Source organism: Phaenicophaeus curvirostris, chromosome 3 (genome assembly GCF_032191515.1).
Source record: "Phaenicophaeus curvirostris isolate KB17595 chromosome 3, BPBGC_Pcur_1.0, whole genome shotgun sequence".
Taxonomy (NCBI): Eukaryota; Metazoa; Chordata; class Aves; order Cuculiformes; family Cuculidae; genus Phaenicophaeus; species Phaenicophaeus curvirostris.
In genome coordinates, this window is record NC_091394.1 from 48873113 (window position 1) to 48892816 (window position 19704).

General features: G+C 47.7%; 1 protein-coding gene across 2 annotated transcripts; it reads right to left on the minus strand.

Annotated features, from left to right (window-relative positions):
• Positions 1-10070: 10070 nt before the first annotated feature.
• On the minus strand, positions 10071-15268 carry ADCYAP1 (adenylate cyclase activating polypeptide 1). Of its 2 annotated transcripts, XM_069853096.1 has the most exons (5): positions 15055-15268; positions 13125-13259; positions 12631-12726; positions 11808-11945; positions 10071-11239 (listed from the first exon to the last, which is right to left on the minus strand). In XM_069853096.1, exons 1-5 carry the CDS (start codon positions 15153-15155, stop codon positions 11209-11211), a joined length of 501 nt encoding a protein of 166 aa, XP_069709197.1. In that variant the 5' UTR covers positions 15156-15268; the 3' UTR covers positions 10071-11208. The 2 variants fall into 2 exon arrangements, with proteins under 2 accessions (XP_069709197.1, XP_069709196.1); XM_069853095.1 differs by lacking the exon at positions 10071-11239 and having other exon boundaries at positions 11347-11945; positions 15055-15248.
• Between the last annotated feature and the right edge of the window lie 4436 nt (positions 15269-19704).

The following is a 19704-nucleotide window of genomic DNA, read 5'->3' on the forward strand; positions in this document are numbered from 1 at the left end:
GGGAGGTGCACGAACACAGTGCTGCCTCAGGCACTAAGCCATCCTCTTCCCAGTGGCTCCAGCCCTCAACATCAAACCTTAGGATACACCTACCAATCAACCTGTAAGTCAGATTCATCATGACAAGTACAATGATACAGGAACAGCAGCTACCCAGGAACTTGTCCCTGCTTTCACTCAGATCAAAGAGACAAGTTGATTGTTAAGAGGAAACCTGTGTTATTTATATTTATGAAGCCTAAAAGTCAAGATCTAAAATAGGATCTTTGCAGTCTGTGCAGAGTTCGAATAATCAATACAAGTGGTTTCTGCATTAGCTTTATGTAGCGCATAACCTGAATAGTAAGGCTAAGTTTAATTACTCTGTCTTTCCTCTTGAGCAGAGCATAGCTTACCAAAGGGTCACTCACCCTCCCTATATACCTTTGGCAAAGGCATTGGGCCACTCCTGCGGCAGTAATCCACCAAGGATTCTTCCAGATTTCCTCCTTTCTGTGCTAAAACTCCTGAGAAATTGTTCCCCAGTTCTTTTAAAAAAATGATCTGCTGGCTTTCTTCTGGGTTGGAAACATAAAAAAACCCCAGCAGCTAATCTAACATTGATGTATGTGTCACTTCTGAGCCATCTGATAGGAGTTCAGCTGTCTTTTCCATCCAGGATTAGACATTCATTACAGAAGGAAGTCCACTCTATGGGTAGCTAAGATTTTCCCATGATGATTGATATAAGGTACTCAGCAAAGTGATGGATCTGTTGACAGAAGGCAATTTGATTTTTGTGTGTCCCTCTCAGAATGGACCACACTGACGAAGCACTGCTCCTTGCCGGTACAAACCACTACCTGAAATTGTCCCTGGCCATGTTGGCTTTGTGCTGGCACCAATGGATTCAGCTGGCTGGGTCAAGTCCCGTTTCCTGGAGGTATCCTCTTGTTCTACAGTACTATTTCCCTTTTTCAGCCACAGCACAGAGCTCCTGCTGAATTCATGGAGTCCTGCTCACCTTCACTTGTGATCATTAGAGACTCTTTGCTACGGAACATGCCCTGGTGGCAGCGCAGGTGGTATGCTGTGGAAGCATCACGACATGGAATTTTTTCTCATCACAGGGGGAAGGACACAGCCTGTTATTTTTATCTTTATAAACCCATCTGGACATCTTCAGCTCACCAGATTTTTTTTCTGATTAAGGCAGCCAGACTCTAACAAACTCCTGCTGGCTTATGTCTTTTGCTATGATGCAGAGTGTCTTCATTCCAAGTGGTCAGAGAAAGGCAGCAGCATTTTCCTGCCCCTTTCACATTCTTATGACAACGATCTTGGGCTGACTGCTCTGCCTGTAAAAAGCCATTGAAAGCCAGAGTGAATGCTGCATTTGAAAGTGTTTCAGCCACGAAACCTGCAGTGGCTCTTGGTGACTTGGTGAGCTTAAAAGGAATGATGGGTATATAGCATATCTGATGATCAAATGATAGAGTACATATAACATTCTTTGCGTACCCTGAATCTTGACAGGTATTTTAGAAGTATCTCTTTTTGCCCAGGTGGTAATGCTGTAGTTTCTGTACAACTGGATGTGTATATGTATGAAAAAGAGAACTATTCAAAACAAAAACAATCCAAGTTTTTGATCAGCTGGTGAAAGTCTCACACCGGGTGAAAAACTATGTGATTTCTTTAATGTTTCAGTGTAATCACTGCAAGATCTTATGCAAGTTGCTGAATCAGATAAAGCTGGTATTCAAATATACGGCTTTGTGTTACAAAAATATACTAAAACACTGCTTGTTTTACTTGTGGTTCTACTGTAAAAAAATCGCTCCTAAATTTCAAACTCAGGCATTGGAGCAGTATGGGAAGCATAACCAAGTTATCATACAGTGCTTTCTCATGGTGCTTGTTGTAGAGGAATTGTTATAGAAACAGAAGTCAGAATGCTCACGATACATCAAAAGTAGCTGCACTGGGTATAAACACAGAGTGAAATAACTTTTAAGTCATAACAAGAAATTTTAAAAATCCCCAAACTGCAAACAAAACAGAAACAGTGGACAGAAAAAAATAGCCCCAATAATATCTGGGGTTTTTAATGAGCTGTGACTTTTCCATAGCCTGCATGTATCCTGCCTGCGAATATGTGAGAAATGATACATTGACTATAGATACTCAGAGTCTTCAGAGGCGGTTATGCATGTTAACAATGTAATTTATCAGAGAGCAAGAACATATAATGTCTAAGAAGGAAATTCATTGATAAAACAAAGTTTAAAATCAAAGTGGATGTTAAAAGGGAGCCATCAAATCAGTGGAGGTCCACCTGGTCTATTACACAGTCATTTAAAGGCAGCTTACAGAGCAGCAAGTCCTTAATCTACTGATGACCAGATGCTCATTTCAGCAAAGATGATACTTCTGCACGCCCTAATTTGTAGGCTTTTCTTAAACTGTTGGCCACCAGCAGAAACAGGCTGGTGGACTAGCCTTTGGCTTGGTCCATAGGGATGCTTTTAAATTCTTGCCATTACAGCTAAGTGGGAAAGTAGTCCTTATTCTTACAATTCAAATGCAGAGGAACCAAGTTCTTCCCCTTTGGCGCCTTCTCCTTGGTGCCTATGCCTGGTGGGCTCAGCATAGCCTATAGACACTGTCTGTTCCTGCCTCACACTGCCAAGCTGTGCACACCTGGTGCCCATGCAGGTGCATGGACAAGGCATTCTGAGCCATTTAAAGGCTATTTTTTCCATTTGGCAACTACCTATAGCAGGGGAATATAACAAAACTCTACTGGGTTGTGTCTTCACTGTGATACCAAGCATCCTAATTCCAGGCAGAAGCATTTCACTGCAGAGCCAGAGGACACATTATACCCTTTTTGTCAGTACACAACCCCAGTCATATGTATGCCTACAGGAAGAAACGTCTCCCATGCAGAGAATGACTCAGACTAGGTCAAAGCCAAGAAAGAAGGAGAGTGGAGAAATGTGAACAGTAACTCCAGTTTATAAAAGATGGCATTTATCTTATCAGAGTGACAGCTGTTCACTGTGAAGTTACAAGGAAGTATTGTGATACTGTGACTCTGAAGCCCACCCTTTAGGAACCACTGATCTGGAATATGAAAAGACTGCACATGCTGAAAAGTCATCTTTAATAAGACAGGGTCAGATTGCATTCAAGCTCACTCATGTTGAGTGGCATTTTCCTTCTGCTTGTGGCTCCACTGATATTAACACCATCGTTGGTAAAATAAGGCTGAGTAAAGCTCAGGCCAACAGTGACTGCAATTGCACCCCTGTTGTGTACTGATAATTGATAACTAACAGATTTCAATTTTTTCTATTTTTCCTTTTGTCTTAGTGTCCAGCTCTACTGGACTGTAACAACAGTGTGGAGCTTCACTGCTAGGGCTCTTGAAATGACCAGGTAATCTAACTGATTTTATGTCCCTGACGCATGGCACCTCCATCTGTGTTAAGGCTCAGGAGTGTGAGCAGCAACAAATCTCAGGCATGAAGTTGACTCTCTGTTTATAAGATTAAACAATGACTAAGCTTAGTAAAAAGCATAAACAGTGGTGTAATAAGACTGTCATTGCAGTATAACTAGAATGAAATGAAACTGTTATAAAACACAACTGCATTTTATTATAGCAAAGTGAAATGCAATCAGAAAACTGCTTCCTTTTAGTATAAATGTTCCACCTGTCTGCATACAGCATACTACACAAAGTACACGGTTTAATCACCTCTTAGCTGTGTCATGACCATTTCCTGATGCAAAACACGACAATGCATCCAACCAGCTCGGGAACCCAGAAATCATTGAACAAGCATAGTCTTTGAGAGTCTGACCAGTCTTCTTTAGTTTTGTATATTTATTAGCCAGAGGGAATCATAGACAAAATCTATAAAAGCTGTACAAAAGCAGATTAATCATTCAATTTGTATCAGAGATGGGTTGTGCCTTGTAATACCTGTCAGACTGTAGGGAGAGATGCCACAAGGGTGGAGAGGAACATACAAGACTCTAACCCATGTTGCACAAGACGAGCATCCTGGGCCTAGTGCAGAGAAGACATTGTCGTAGCCCACTGGGAAAAGCCTGGCCACAGCCTGCTTGCAGAGAAAGTGCACTGGTCTTCCCTCATTCTGGCAGCGCATTTGTTTTGAGGGGCAGCTCTCAAAGGAGAAATGAGCTGGATTTCACACAGGCTATGATGCCCCATAACCTGCATGATTCTCTTGGTTTGGCAGGAAAGTCATTGACCCACAGAACGTCTTGGAAGGAAAGAGAGCTGAAGAGAATGACTACATGTAGTTTTATGGCAGGCAGGTAGCAACAGAGGTTAGGCTGGGTGGGCTGGGTTGGGTTGATCTTGCTCAGCTTCATTTGTTTTGTTTCCTTGCAACTGGGAAACACGTCTTTGCTGAGTTATCACTTGATCAGATCTCATATTATTCATTTATGTTTTTTAATCTTAAATCTCCTGAAACAGACACGTCACAAGGTAGCATTTGCAAGCCATCAGGTAACCTGATTTTAAAAACTTCAATCAGCTCATTAAATTAAACTCCCTGATAACATGCAAGACCAGAGAACAAAGGATACATGAAAAAAATCAATAAGAAAAGAAAGGAAATTTTGAAGAAAAATTCTTCTTTTTTTTTTTTTTTTTTTCCGGAAGCACTGAGAATGTTTGAGAAAAGCAGAGATGTAGAGATGTAAAGGGAAAAACTTTGAGCCAGAAGATCCAAACTTCCCCTTGATTCTAAACTTAGCTCAGCCACTGGCCCACCGTGCAGATGACTCACTGCACTTCCTTGAACTTAAATCATTCCTCTTACAAAACTTGTTAAAGAAAGACGTCAGTGTAAATTAGATGTTGTGTCTAAGTTTAGCTATGGCCAATACATAAATATTGGATCTTTAATGTGTTATCGTTTTTGTCTGATTTAAAGTATGTGTATATACATACACATATGCCTATACATACACAACAAGGGAGAAGATTTCTTTGCCCTATTTTTACACCTTATTTTACATATATTGTTATTTTGCTGGTGACATAAGACCTCACAACTGATTGAAAGTTTAACCATTTTCAGAGCAGCCTTATTCCTACACCGCCCAAGCACTCTTCATTCTTTCAAACTGTCAGGGAAGTTTCAATCCCATCTAAGCGGTGGGAGCTGAGAGAGTACACGTTCGGCATATAACATACACGATGGCTGATTTCTTGTGACACTAATCTTCACTCCTCAGGGAAAGACAGTCATTTATTCATCACTCTTCCACTCAAAAGTAACCATTCTTCTCACCATGGAGATAAACGTCAAAACAGAGATCAGCCATAGGCTGAGTCTAATCTAATCTGTCCAAAATGAATATATATATATTTAGATCTGTTGTCAAATCTTGAATGGTAAACTCTTTAGCCTGGGCAACTATTCTCTCCATCTGCCCTCTCCACCTATAAATATGCATACCACACTGGATATACATTATCGGAGGACCATATTAACCCTAAAGAAAGGGACAGGATATGAGGCTGCCTTACCTTTCTAATATGAGAAGAGAGTCAGAGGACAAAGCCCAAGACTTTCAGAAATGTGTAACAGAAAGGAAAAAAACCATCATTTTTTGTTGAAATATCTCCACCCTTCAACACCTGTCAGAAATTAGTGGGCCTTTCAGCCTCAAGTGGTTGATCCAGCAAATGAGAAAAACAGGCTCCATCCTGGATGCTTATTTTGAGGGATTTTAGGAAGATGGCAATGGATATTCCCTTTCTTGTAAAACTGTTCATTCTCAATGCCCCTCTCCTTCTTCATTGCCATTTCCATATTGGGGATGTCAGGTGGGAGGTGTTTTTTCATGCTAGATCCTTCCCCATCCAATTATACCTGTGCAGTTCTTCATATCCTGATACTGAGATGCTGGAGGGCCCCACACAAGGACGACAAGTGAGTGCGATTTTTCTGTCCAACTTCCGTACTTCGTACTGCTATATGTCTCCATGAGATTAATTTCAAAGTGGAATATCTGAAACTCATCTCAGAGCTTGAAGAGAAAAAGGTCTTCTCTCTGTGATCCACATAAAGAAATTATACTGTTTCAGGGACCGATACGCCTATCTATCTCAGATACTTCATTCTTGAAGTTGGAAAACTCTTGTATTAATGGCAAATACAGGGTGCTTGTCTCCACTGCTTATAAATCTGCATATTTCTGGTTCTTACATATCCTTGTCCAAAACTAAATCCCATTTAGAGTCTTGAATAAACCCTATCAAAAGCCAGTGGGTTTTGGCTTGGGTCCATGTATCACAATGTACAAATTTTTAAAAAATGACATTGCTGGAGTGGACAAGAATGGATGTCAGGGGGCAGTTGAGATGATAAAACATGGTAGTTGCCCATGAAAAAAAATTGTCTCACAGAGTGAACTCAGTAAGATGAAATGACCAAGAAAGCGAATGCAACCCTTGTTAGCAATGAGCAGCACCTGAGGAGAAGAGGAAAGTCACTGCATTCCAACACATCCTCGAGGTGGGCATTGCTGGGTACTGTAAACATTCCTAGTCTCAAAAGTTTAGTGAGGGTGTTAATAAATGCAAATGGTTCAGAAATAATGCCACCTGTGAGAAACCTCCCTCGTGGTGAATGCTTAAAGATCAACCTTGCTACCTCAAAGACAGCACATAGAGAAGAGTAAATCTCTGCCTAAGACTACTACACAGAAAGGAAAATCTAGAGGCATTGGAGATTCTTCAGCAGGCTACAAATCTCTTGGACTTAAAAAAAAAAAAATGAGACAAATTGAAACAAAGAACCCAGTGCTAAACTGCCACATTTGGAACAACTTATCCAGCAAATCTGCCATTGCTGCAAGTCTCGCAATCAATACCACTGTCATACAGAATAGCTCACTCAGAAGTTAAATGCTAAATGAAGGACTCAATGAAATCCTGTGCCCTGTATTATCTAAGATAGAGTAGATGATCATGAGTCCCCTTGAGGCTTAAAAATCCATGAGGGTAGTTAAGAGTACATGTACTTCTAGAGGGTAAGCATGAAGTCCTTTAAAATTTTCAGGAATGTGCTTTCCCTGAAGGTTTTTCCTGAAGAGAAACTGAATTATTTAGGCTGGAACTAGAAATTAAGCCACAAAAGTATTAAATAACAAGCCCCCAAAACACGAAACTTCCCTCCTGATTTTCTCTTTTCTTTAACCCTAGGTGAAAATGTATGCAGCCAACAGAAGAATTTTGTTTTTTGAAGAAGGCTGAAAGATTCCAGAGGCTCATGGAGAGGAAGTCAGCATGCTCACAAGCAAATCCTACAAAAGGTAGATTCTGGCCTCTGCCAGGTTTATATCAGGGCTCGTCAGAAATTGATTCTTTCAGGCTCTTCTGGTTTTGAACGTCTATGTAGCTCTGTGACTCATGTGTGGTGGCACCATGTTCCCAAGGGCTAGAACCTAGCGCAGCCTGTCCTGCTCTGTTTAGCCTCCTTTCCTAACCAACTGGAGTTTGTCACTTTGACTTAAAGTCAGGAGGTTTTTACAATGCAAGGCTCCAAAAACATGTCTTGTCTTAGTCATTTTTGTTTCCTCAGCTGACTTTCTCCATTTCTGCTACTAGTCATATAGTAGCATACAGAACATCAGCAGTCTCCACAAAACGTGTGCTTTAAGGCTCAGTACTGCACATTTTCCCAGCGTATCATTTCAGATGGCAGTTTAAATGACTAGGAACAGAGATGATGAATTTCAGTAGAGTGAGGCTAGGACCATCCCTGTGGCATTTACAGTAGAATTTCCCTCTTCTACATATCTTCAGCAAGTGCCACGACTCAGTGAAGAAGACCAGTCCCAGGTTTATGTCCTCTACCTACCCATACCAAGAAAGTCTTCAGCTTCAATCTTTTAAGCACATTTTCAGTTTAGATGGGCAGGAAATGTAGTGTGATTGTATGTATGAGCACTGCATAATTACTGAATAAACCTAACGGCACATTTTGCTGCGTGCTGCCTTTGGAAAACAAGTGACTTGATTCTCCCATGCTATTGGACTGATAAATCACTGTCCTCTCCCCCTCCCACCAAGAGGTATTCGTTTGCATTCTTCTCTGAACCTAATCTGCATTTAACCATTAACTTTTATCTCGCCTTGCACTAACTCCTAACACACACCACCGAGACTGCCAGCTTTCTAAGCTCTCTCAGTGTTTTTCAGGTAGTCAGTAAAATGTTGTTGTCAAAATTAGCCTGGAAGGTGAATTTGTGGCAGAGGGATATAACCAGTCCAACCTGGACTTACAGTTTTGAAAAGTAAATTGCTAGGATATTGTCATTTAATTCCTGTGCTTTGTTTTTTAATTGTATGATCACAGAAGGAAATACAGCTCAGTTTAAACTAAACTGTTGTTACTTTCCAATATACTTGAGTAAAGTCCCTGAGTTACAATAAAAATAAACATAAGCAGCTATTGTTAAACTACAGTGAAGATTAAAGTTTGGTATCTTGTCCTCTGCTTTGTGCCAACAAACTACCCTGCCTGTGGATTCTTTTTGGTTTAGCCACCTACTACGCCGTAAAACCTCAGTAACTCTTTATTGTGTTGCAGTATAATTTCTTTGGGCAGCCCAGTACAATTTCAATCCAAAGGAAGATGCTGCTGTTGCCCAAGCTGGGTGACTCTGGGAAGCACTTTATGATATACAGAATACTCATTAAAAGCAGATTAGGTGAAGATCTCACCAAACATACCAATTCCTCTGAAAATAACCAGCTTCTAAGCACAGGAATTGTTAGAGGAATGGACAATAAGCACCGACTGGTTTGATTTGCATATTTTAGAGAGCATTATTGAGCTGATGTGTGTGGAACTAGGCTTTTTTTACTTTAGCAGTTCTGTTTAATTTGCTCAAACGGACAAGTAACCGTCAGTAAAAATGTTAGAGGTTCTTTGATGACAAAATGTGGAGACTTAATAAAAAGATAACCCAGGCATGAAAGTTAGAAGAGTGGTGCTTAAAAATTAACCAATTTAAAAATAAAATAAAAATAAATGAAATGCAGCTTTCGCTGTTAGGTTCTAGATTTTTCTCCCCCAAACATTAGACGAAATTGCATTGTTTACAAAAATTTATTAATACAAACTTTACACACTTTATATAACAGTTATCAAAGTCCTAGTTATAGATATCATGTGTGTAATAATACTTTGTTTAAGTTCTTTTTATATTCATTTGCACACAAAATAAGTTGTCCAAGACTAACATCTACCTAAACTATGACTGTATCTCAAATCTGCTCAAGTTTTAGTAAGGCCGTTGGCATTGGTGAACAAAAAAAATTCAAATCATACAAAGGATAATAACCTAGGCGATCACTTCATAATGCTCGCGACTAGCCACTGAACTCTAACTGATAAGGTCATAAATAAAACGTCGAGAGAGCCCTATGTCATTATACCACAGCCGACACAAAAACAGCGAACTCTGCCCACTGCCAAACAACAGAAGTAGTCACGACTAAAACGCAAGCCGATGTGTTGCAGCATCGTAGGGCTCTAAATAGCCATCCGTGAACTCGTGGCGATTTACAAGGTGAAGAGAAGGCACGAAAGCTGCAAACTGCGCCCGGTTGTGCACCCCCCGCCCCCCCCATCCCTGGGGGCCCCGGGCGGCACCGACGGGGCGGGCGGAGCTGCGGGGCGGGCGGTGCCGGCTCCGCGGCCGCCGGGCAAACCGAGCCGGCAGCGCCTGCCCCCCTCGCTCCTCCCGCTCCTCCCCGGCGGCCGGAGCCTCTGCCTGGCGGGGGAAGGAGCTTTTAACCTGCGACTGGGTGGGTTTGGTTTTGGTTTTTATTTTTTTTGGGGGGGGGGGGGGGGGGAGGGGGGAGTTGCTTTCCGACGTCTTGGATGTGGGGCTCTTTTTGTGTCTTTGGAAAGACTCTTCTAAAGTTTGTGTGGTGAGCTGGAAGGAAGCACGTACCTACGTGTCCTCCTTCGCCACCTGCCCGGGCGGAGGGACGGGGCGGGTTCGCTGCTGCGTTACTGTCCCCCGGGCGGAAGGTAAGATAGGAGTCCGTACATAGAGAGATGAGGTGAAAATGGTTTATCTCGTTAGAAACCGGACCACAGGTGAACACTACACATTCTTTTATGACAAAAGTTTGTTTTATGAAATAAATTTTACTAAGCAATAAGCCAGAATGTAGAAAAATACATTTTACCTCCAAACTCAATAAACAAGGAACAAAAACTTTCGTAGTAGTGCATAATTCTTTAGTGGTAGCTACAACAGGGGTTCCTAAACTTGTACAATAAGAGCTTGCATAAAACAGAACAAAGGAGTGAGAGAGCGTTCACAATCATTTTTAGTTTTTTTTTTTTTCCCAAAAAAAAACATAACCCAAAAAGCTGAGTCAGGTGGGCTAAACAGAGCTCGGAAAAGTGCAAAGAGAGGATGAAAGGCGGGAAGGTCTACAAGAAAAGAAAATTTAAAAAAAAAATAAATAAAAAAATAATCAAAGAAAAAGCAACTTCGACCGAAAAATGCAAAGGCGAGAACCCTGCTCTTTACACACGATGAGAAAGCATGGACAGCACTGGAGAGTAACACACTGTACTTTGCATCCAGGTCCAGTACCGAGCTGCCCGGGGCAGTTGGGTAGCGGATCGGAGGTGGGATTGCCTCGTCTTCCCTCGATCCTGCGGCTCCGGTACCGGCTCCGGTAACCGGGGGGCCGCCCCCGCTCACCTTCCCACTCTTTCCAAACGGGTCCTGTCTCTACATTCGCTTTGTTCTGCAACTCTGCCCGGCCAGCCAGAAGAGCACTGCACGGGGCTTAGTACTTACTATCCTTGCTGCTGGTTTGGGATTTAGGGGTTGGGGTTTTGGTTTGGTTTTTTTTTCTGTTTAGAGTTTTTGCTGTTTTAAACTATTTCTCCCTCCAATAGGCAACAGAGATGTGAATTTTGGATCGAGCTGTTGTTTTCCCAAGAGAATTATTCTCTAAGCTCATTGTCTGAGGAGACATTAATATAGATTACAACTGGAATCAAAGAAAGGAGGAGAAAAAAAAATCGAATTCTAGAGGCAAGGGGACGCTACCCTTCAGAGAGGCTAGTGGCAAAAGAGCCTTCCTTGAGACTCACCGGGGGAAGAATCTGCTTCACCAATTCTCACAAATCATTTTCCTCATAATCCCCTGGGAGCAGGGCATCCTTCCCTATGTACAGTAGCAAATGGTGAAAATTAATGTCTTCGACCCTGTCGTGGATAAAAATACTATCCTTTCAATTTCCGTTATAAAAATAGGAGCAATATTCAAAACAATGATTGTCCTCTTTTTCTATTTATTTTATATAAAAACATAAACAGCTCAGGCGAATTCTTGTTCTTTTGCAGGCTTTATATGAAGAATTGTTCTTTAGTATTCTTAGTAGTATTTATATATATATATTTATATATTATATATAACTTAATGATTGGTCCACAAAGTAGATCTGTGCGTTTCTCTAGTGCTTTCGTACAAAAGAAAAACAATATTATTATCAAAATATTCATTTAATGGCTTTACTTCATACATAAATACATGTTTAGATAACACAGGAGCGGTGATTGTTCAGTCAGTTTGGAAATGACTTTTGATTTTGTTTAGATTTTTTTGTTGTTGGGTCTCTCTCTCTCTCTCTCTCTCTCTCTCTCTCAGGACTTTGTGTACACAGGAGTGGCTGGTTACTCATCGCTACAAATACGCTACTCGGCGTCCTTTGTTTTTAACTCTTTGTTTATACCTTTTCCCCAGGACGGCTGCTAGGTATTTCTTGACAGCCATTTGTTTCCGGTAGCGGCTGTAGCTGTCCGTGAAGATGCCGTCTATGTGCCGCTTGGTCAGCGGTTCCGTCTCGTCTCCCAGGCCGCCGCTGGCACCGCTGCAAGCACCGAAAACCACAAGCTGCATCAGGCGGGGCCGCTCCGACCCATCCCCGCGGTGCGTTCCCGTCCCGTCCCCCATCCCCCACTCCCCTCCGCGCGGCGCAACACGTTGCGCGGAAGATGCGCGGGGGAGACAAAGGCCGCGCCCAAACCCGCTCCCGGCGCGGTGCGCGAGAGAGACAATATCTCCGCGCTATGAATTATTCATCCCGGCAGGGAAAAGATTCTCCCCCGCCTCGGGGCTTTATTAAACGTGTTGCCTTCTGACGAAGGGCGGCGGGGGGGCACCGGGGAGCCCCGCCCGGGGCTGCAGCCCAGCCCTTCTCCCGCTTCAGCCGAGCCCTCGCTCTTCGCCCCCGACACGGACCGACCGCCCGACTTCTTAATTTCAATGGGCCGATCACAAATTATACAAACATATACATATATATATACACACACATATATATATGTGCCCGAGCGTATTAAACCAAACAAATCTCTGTGAACGCCCGCGCTGACAGCCGGGAGCGGGCCGGCAGCTTGGATCGGGGAGCATCCCACTCCAACCCCACCGTCACCGCAGCCAATTCCCGGCCCCAGCCGGGGCAGCTTTGTTCCCCCCAGCCCCGGCCTCCCGATCGCCGCCGTCACGGCCGCACCGACGCCCCGCGCGGGGGGAGAGCGAGCAGAGACCCTTACCCGACCCGCTTGGCCATCAGGGAGTGCAGATATTTCCTGGCGGATAACTGGCCCAGGAGTTTCCTGTAGGCTTTGTTGAAGATCCCATCGGCGTGCCTGGGCGGAGGAGGTGGGGGGGAGACCCGCAGCTGAGCGGCGAGGCCCGGCCGCAGCCGCGGTGCGGGAGCCCGGGAGGTGGCGGGGACCGTCCCTCCCCGCGTCCCCCGGGAGCCCCGTTCCCACCCCCGGCCCTCCGCGCTCCGTTCGCTCCGGGCGGCTCCCCCGCTCCCTCCCCGCGCCGATGGAGGTAAGGCGGATTTCCCATCTTTTAGGCTTTAAATCGGGCACCGGGACGCGGGCAGCGCGGCCGTTTGTTAGGTTTCGGGGTTTATATCTTTCTTTTGGTGGCCGTTGGCTTGTTGGGCATTATTATTTTTATCTCCCGTTCGGCTCGGCCGGATCCGTTTCGCTCCCGGCTCGAAATTCCCGCCCGACACCCCGCGAGCCGCAGTCACCTCTTCTCCGGTGGGTAATACAAGGTGTACATCTCGCCGATCACAGAGGACGGATTCGCTATACCGAGGGGCTCGTGGTCGTAGGCGAAGTCCTGCAGGGTGTTCCCGTCCTCGTCGTAGATTTCATCCTCCAGCCTGGGCAACGAGAGCGGCGAAGGGAAGGAGTGAGCTCCCCGCCGCCCCGGTGCCCACCCCCCGGGAGCCCCGTCCACCTGCCCCCACCCCCGGCCTCCCCCTCCTCTGCGGGGCAGGACGCGGGGGAGGGAGCGCACCCTCCGGCAGGCGCGCTCCGAGAAAAGCCCCCCAAAAACATCCCTCCCATCGCCCCTCGGCCCCGCAGGCAGCCCCTCTCTGCCACCGCCGCTGCTTCCCGAGCCCAGGCGCACACACACACGCACACACACGCGTTTCGGTGCCAGGGGCTGGGCGGGAGCCAAGCAGCCTCCCCGGTGGGTGGGTGGGAGGCAGCCCCCGCCGCCGGGGCCGCGCCCCGCTCCTCCCCGCAGCGCCCGCCGGGACAGGCTGCGGGGAGCTTCGCCTCTTGTTTTCCGTCCCGCGGTGCCTCTGCCCTCTGAGATCTCGCCACTTTTGCGCTCCCCCCCCTCCCCCCCCCCCAGGCTCCCCCTCCCCCCCGCCGCTCTCTGCCTCCCTCTCTGCAGTCGATGTAGGTCATTGTACGTTACAGGCAGCTATTTTTGTCTGTGAGCTTTAGTGGAGGTATTAATAATAGATGCCGCTAAAGTGTTTCACTCCTGCTAATTCAGGCGCTTGAATGAAAAGAGCCGCTTTGCTGCCGGCTAATGGCCCCGCGGGCCGCCGAGCCCGCTGCCCCGCGGCCCCCCCCAGCCCGGGGAGGCGAAGGGGGCAGCTCCGAGCCAGCCCCGACGGGCTCCCGGTTCGTGCAAGGACACACCGGCCCCCTAAAAACGGGATTCTCCTCGGACAGGCTCGAGCGCTCGGCGCCGCCCACCCCTCGCAGCTGAGCCGCACGGCGGGGACCCCCGGGGGCACCCCGGCACCGCGCCCCCAGCCCAGCCCCGAGCCCGAAATCCCCCCCCGAACCCGAGCCGAACGACACGGGTCGCCCCACCGAGGCTACAAGCGGGGTGCGACCGGCGGCCGTCCGGGACCGGGGATCCTGCGACCCCAGCCGCGGCCCGGCGTGGGAAACTCGCTTTGCCCACGATTCTGGGGGTGCTCCGGCCCTGCCCGAAACACGGCGCGGTCCAAACGAGCCCGGACCTCGGGTGGCGAGGGGCGGCCCGGGCCCAGCCTTCTCTGAGCCCCGCAAGGCGACTCCGAACGGACGCGGCAAACCCAACAACCTTGTCCCGACCGCTCCCCTCCTTGAGAAGGGAGGCCGCACGCAGACAGGTAACCAGGGGAGCAGACCGAACCCCTGTCAGCTCCGGTGCTGCTCCACGAACCGTGACAGCTCTGACCCGCCCGCAGCCCGTGGCGCCCCCCGGCCCCCCCGTTCCGGACGGGCGATGCTCGCCACTCGCCCCCGGGCAACCGAAAGCCACCCAAGCCCGCGTAGGGCAGGGGGCGGGCGCGGGGGAGGTGCTGCCCCCCCCCCCCGAGACGCAGCCGGGACCCCGGCCCGCGCTGCCCAAGACGCAACGGAGCACGTCCCCCCCTCCCCTCTCCGGGGACAAGACGTGAAACGCGGCGGGATCCCGGGGAGCTGCCCCGGGGAAAGCAGCCGGGGGGGACTCCCCTCCCTGTCTGACCCTCCCGACGGCTTCTCTCTCGGGGCGGAGCGGGTGGGCGCAGAGCCGAAGTGGAACGGGGTTCGTTTCCCGACTCCCCTCCCCGTTGCCTTGCGCTTTCCTCCCAGATAACGTTCCCCCCTGCCTTCAGCAAAGCCCGGGGCAGCGAGGGCCTGGAGGGGTCCCGGCGGAGCCCCCGGGGAGGGGGACGGACCTACCTGAGCGCCGGGTACTGAAGTCCGGCCGCAGGTGAGCAGTAGACGCTGCAGTGCATTATTATGCCATAGACCAGGAGTGCTAGGATCGCTTTGCTACACATTGCCACTCTGCGCGGGAGGGAAAAGCAAAACCGCTGTCAAAAAAAGGAGAGAGGAAAAAAAAAAAAAAGGAAAAAAATACCCCACGACCCACAAAGCCCCTGTGGCCGAGCCTGCGGGGGAGGGAAGGAGCTCTGCCCCTGGGGACAAGCGCCCTGAGCAGCCGGATTCCGGCGCGGAGATGCGCGGAGATGCGCGGAGCGCTGCCGCCGCCCGCACCATCGGTGCCCGCCCGCCCCCCGCCCCGGGAGCGCTGCGGGAAGGCCCGGCAGCCACCTCGTGTCCTTACCATTAAACTCTAAACACACGGCACTAAGAGCGTTTGGCTGCGAAACTAAAAAGGCAGGTCTCTTAAAAAAAAAAAAATAGAAGAAAAAAAGAAAAGACCCCAAATGGGGAGGGGGGGGGAACAGAACTGTCTCCCAAGTTGCGGCCGAAAGGAGTTAAAACCCTCGTGGCATCGCCTTTCCGATGGGCGAAGGACCCGCGGGATGAAGAAGACACAAAAGCAGCAGTTAGTTGTTTGGTGGTTTTAGGAGAATCCACTCAAAAAAAAAAAAAAAAAAAAGGGGGAGAGGGGAAAAAAGATAAAGGGAAAAAAGTTTGCAGGTAGCAGCACAGATCTGGAGTGGAGTCTGCAAGGGAAGGGAGAAAAAGGGATGGAGCGAGATGTCGCCGGAGAAGGGAGCGCAGGGGAAGGGGGAAGAGAGCGAGCGAGCCCGGGGGGGAGCAGAGGCGGGAGCCGCGGGCTGCCTGCGTGCGATGTTGTCTTCCCCAGATCTCTCCCCTCACTGAGCGCCTTCAGCCTTCTCCTCTTCTTCTCTTCCTGCTCGGTGGCTCCAAACTTGACCAGCCTTCCGTCTGATACGCAATTAGCAACAAAACCTTTGCAAACACCCCGCTTCAGCAAGAGCCCTCTTCGTAAACATTTGCCTGCTTGTTACCTTTGAGGACGGGCAATATTGTTTGTTGCCCCCGTGGTGGTGTCCGGATTTTTATTCATGAATCAAATGCCTTTTTTTTTTTTTCCCCCCAGTCACGTAATAATCGGGTATCAGAAAAGACGTCACCACCCCAATTCCTCAAGGAACACAATTCTGTGTCGTCCTCAAAGATGAGCTTATCAGGAGTCATAAAGCTTCTCATAAACACCAACTCACACTTCCCCACAAAAAAAAACATTGGGGGAAAAAAAAACCAAAACAAACCCAAACAGCAGCACACAGAAACCCCTCACAACCCGTCCCACAGACCTAATAGGATGCTTACCACAGTCAAGTTTTACCCGCCGTGGGAAGGGACCAGGAGGCGGAGGAGGGGGGTTTGGGGTGGGATGGGGGACCCCGGACTTGAAGGACTCCCCCGCGGCTTTGCTCCGCGCCTCTCCGCGGGGCCAGATAGGCGTGCCCTGTTTTTTTCTTTTTTTTTCTTTTTTTCTCTTTTTATTTCTTTTTCTTCTCAGCAGCAACACACACACACACACCACCCCCCCACACTTTTTTTTTTTTCTTTTAGGGATTGCTAATATTGTTCTCATGACGTAAGGCTCCCCTCGGGAAACCAGCAGCCCCGCAACAGCCCCGCTTGTGCCGCAGGCGCGGATCCCACAGCCGCTGCAGCCCGGGAGCGCTCGGGGTCTGCTTCTCCGACCCCATCCCCTTGCATCCCCTCTCCGTCTTGTGCAGAGACGGAGGCGCGACAGAGAGGGAGGGGAGAGGATTGCCATGAGAAAAAAAGGGAAAAAAAAAAAAAAGAAAAAAAAGAAAAAGGGGGGGGAGAAGGGAAAAAAAAAAAAAAAGTTGATTTGCCGAAGGGACTGGGAGGGAAATCCCTTCTCTGGGGATTTCCCCGCCGCCGGGGTTATTTTCCCCTAAGTGATGCGGGGCGCGGACCCCCAGCTGCTGGGTTTGCGCTCATCTCCGCGCTCTCCTCCCTCAGCGGCCGAAAAACCATCCCTTTCATTTCCGAGAATTACCCAAAGAAATACAGGCTGCAAGGAGCCATTACTGCACATTTTAATTATTGGGATCATAAGCAGAGAGTTCAGGAAGCAGCAATAATTTAGTTCTCCTGTTTCCTATTTGAATGGCTTCGGTGTAACGTGCTTGGATGAGTTATTCGAGCCCAAATCGATTTCTCAAAAACAACAGCAACAAAAAACACGCCATACAATTAAGTTCCTATTATGGTCATTTAAGGTTTCGGTATTTTTCCGGAGATAAAGGAAATTTAACGTGAGTGAATTATTCCCGTAGAAAAAGCCACCGAGGCGATGCCGGGGCGGGGAAAAGGACTCTGGGCGCGCAGCAGGACGCTGTTATCCCGGTTATTCCTTGTCGGGAGGGTGGGAAAGGGGAGAAGGGACCGGGGTGGGACGTCCCGTCGCGGACGATCCGCGCTGGCGCTGCGCCCGCCGCTCCCCGCGCTCCGCGGCGCGGAGCGCGGGGAGCGGCGGGCGCAGCGCCAGCGCGGATCGTCCGTGTGCGGAGGGCGCCACCGCGCGGGCATCCGCGGAGCCGCTGTCGAAGGGCCAAGGGGGTGCCCCATTCTCTCCCCCCGACCCCGTTTTTGGGGGGGTTGTTCGTGGTTTCCTTTGAAAGGAAAGTGTGAGAGCAGATGTGAATGTGGATAACTTCTATTGGCAAGGCTTGAATCACTAACTCGGGCTCAAGAACAGGGAAGAACTATTCCCTCTTTCCAAAGAGACTAGAGATACAGGCAATAGATTTTACAGCTGTGGCTGTTTTCACTTTAGAAAAGCTCCTTTTGCCTACTTTTTGCTTATAACTCTTCTTCATCCCTCCTCCCCACCCCGGCTCTTCCAGATCCTTACAGAAAATTCCAGGATGCCTGAAATACTGGGCATCGGCAACGCAGAGATACAGATTACTTAAAAGAGTCCAGACCTCACGCAGCGGCCCGGTGCCACCTCTTTGTTACTGCAGACGCAGGAACGATGTCAGGACAGTTTGTGAAAAATACGGCTTCCAGGCTCTCATTTTTAGGGTGAGTGAGTAACTCGCACATGATTCATACTGATAAAAGTCTCTGAGCGTCTCAGTCTACTTCACGTAGGGTGTGTGTGCGCAATGTGAATATGTATATGATGATTCGGGTTCGGGGTAAATAACTAAAGGTTTAAATCTGATCTCCATGTATAAGTATGTTTCTAGATAACTCTGTCGTTTTAAAGCTGAGAGGGATTTCAGGTTTATAATACTTGCCTTAAAGGCAAACTCCGAAGGTAGCATCTGAAGAAAAGTAGGTTTTTCACTGGCAGAATTTCCTTCATCTTTCTCCTACCAGCTTAAATTAGACCTTTCAATTTACCTGACTATGCTATTTTAAATATCTATTTTATTAACTAGAGCGTTATAATTCTACAGGTATTCTAGGGGAGATTACATCCTCTGAGCCTTGTTAAGCCTGACTGGGACTGACTATTCTAAAACCCACTGCTGTAGGTTTAATTCCAACAAACATATTTCATATGTACTATGATGCATATCCTCTCCACTTTTCAGAAAATCCCCTTTTTTTGCATAATTATGCATATTTATACAAAAAAAAAAAAGGAGTAATCTATCAAACTATCAGGAACTTTATTGGTCCATAAAACCAGATGATATCTCATACACACTTGTGGGATGTCCAGCCACTATATTCATATTTTCTCAATATGTCCCACCTTAGCTGCATATTTTAAAAGGAACCTGAAAGACTGATGGATTCAGAATGTGTGATTTTATCATGAAAGGGCACAAGTTTTTCTGCCAGTACAGAAAAGGATTACTTTTTCTTTATAAAAGCAAACAATCCTGCCAATCCAGCATCTCTCCTCCCCACCTCCCACCCCTGCTCCATGGGTTTGTCATCTATCGTCTTATTATCTCTACCCAGACTTCCTTTCTTGTGAGGATGGCTTGTGGAACCCAATGCAGACTAGTCTGCTGATAAGTACACATCTACATCAGCTTTATGAACGTAATGCCAGCCTTCGTATTTCTCAGCTTTCCAGCCTCCTCCTCCCTGAGATTTGGCTCCTGGGAAAGATGGGCTGGTCAGAGGGGAGATTAACTCATCAATAAAGTCGCTCAGATGTGGCTGTGATCATCTGATGACAGCTAATCAGGGATTTCCTGGCAGAAGAACAGACTTTAGTAAAGCTCAATCAGTGGAAACCAGGGGTCTGCAGTCATTTCGGCACTTAAAGCTCTGACATGGCACCCACGGCACAGGCCAGAAAGGCTAGATTGCAATCAACTCAGGGGCAGAGAGCGCTGAAGTGGTTCACTCGTGGAGTTGTTTTTCTTTTATTGAACTGTCCCTTCTTGTGCTTTCTTTAAGTAAAAGCAATGAAATGTTTTGGCACAATGCAGAAAGCACACACAGCTGTGCTTTCTCATGTCTGTCGCAGACCAAAGGAGCAACGCTGTAATCCAAACAGCTTACTCACCTAGGGGTGTGCTGGGCAGGAGGTACAAACTATGGAAAAAATAGAGAGCAACAACGAGGGACAGTACTGGGACCACAACTCTCTCATGTCTTGAG

Excerpts from the sequence above, each read along its gene's own strand:
- ADCYAP1 (XM_069853095.1), bottom strand. The coding sequence starts at position 15,155 with ATGTGTAGCAAAGCGATCCTAGCACTCCTGGTCTATGGCATAATAATG. Across the intron at positions 12,727-13,124 it reads TATTACCCACCGGAGAAGAG|GCACGCCGATGGGATCTTCA; the intron begins GTGACTGCGGCT and ends TCCTCCGCCCAG. Across the intron at positions 11,946-12,630 it reads CTGATGGCCAAGCGGGTCGG|CGGTGCCAGCGGCGGCCTGG; the intron begins GTAAGGGTCTCT and ends CGGTGCTTGCAG.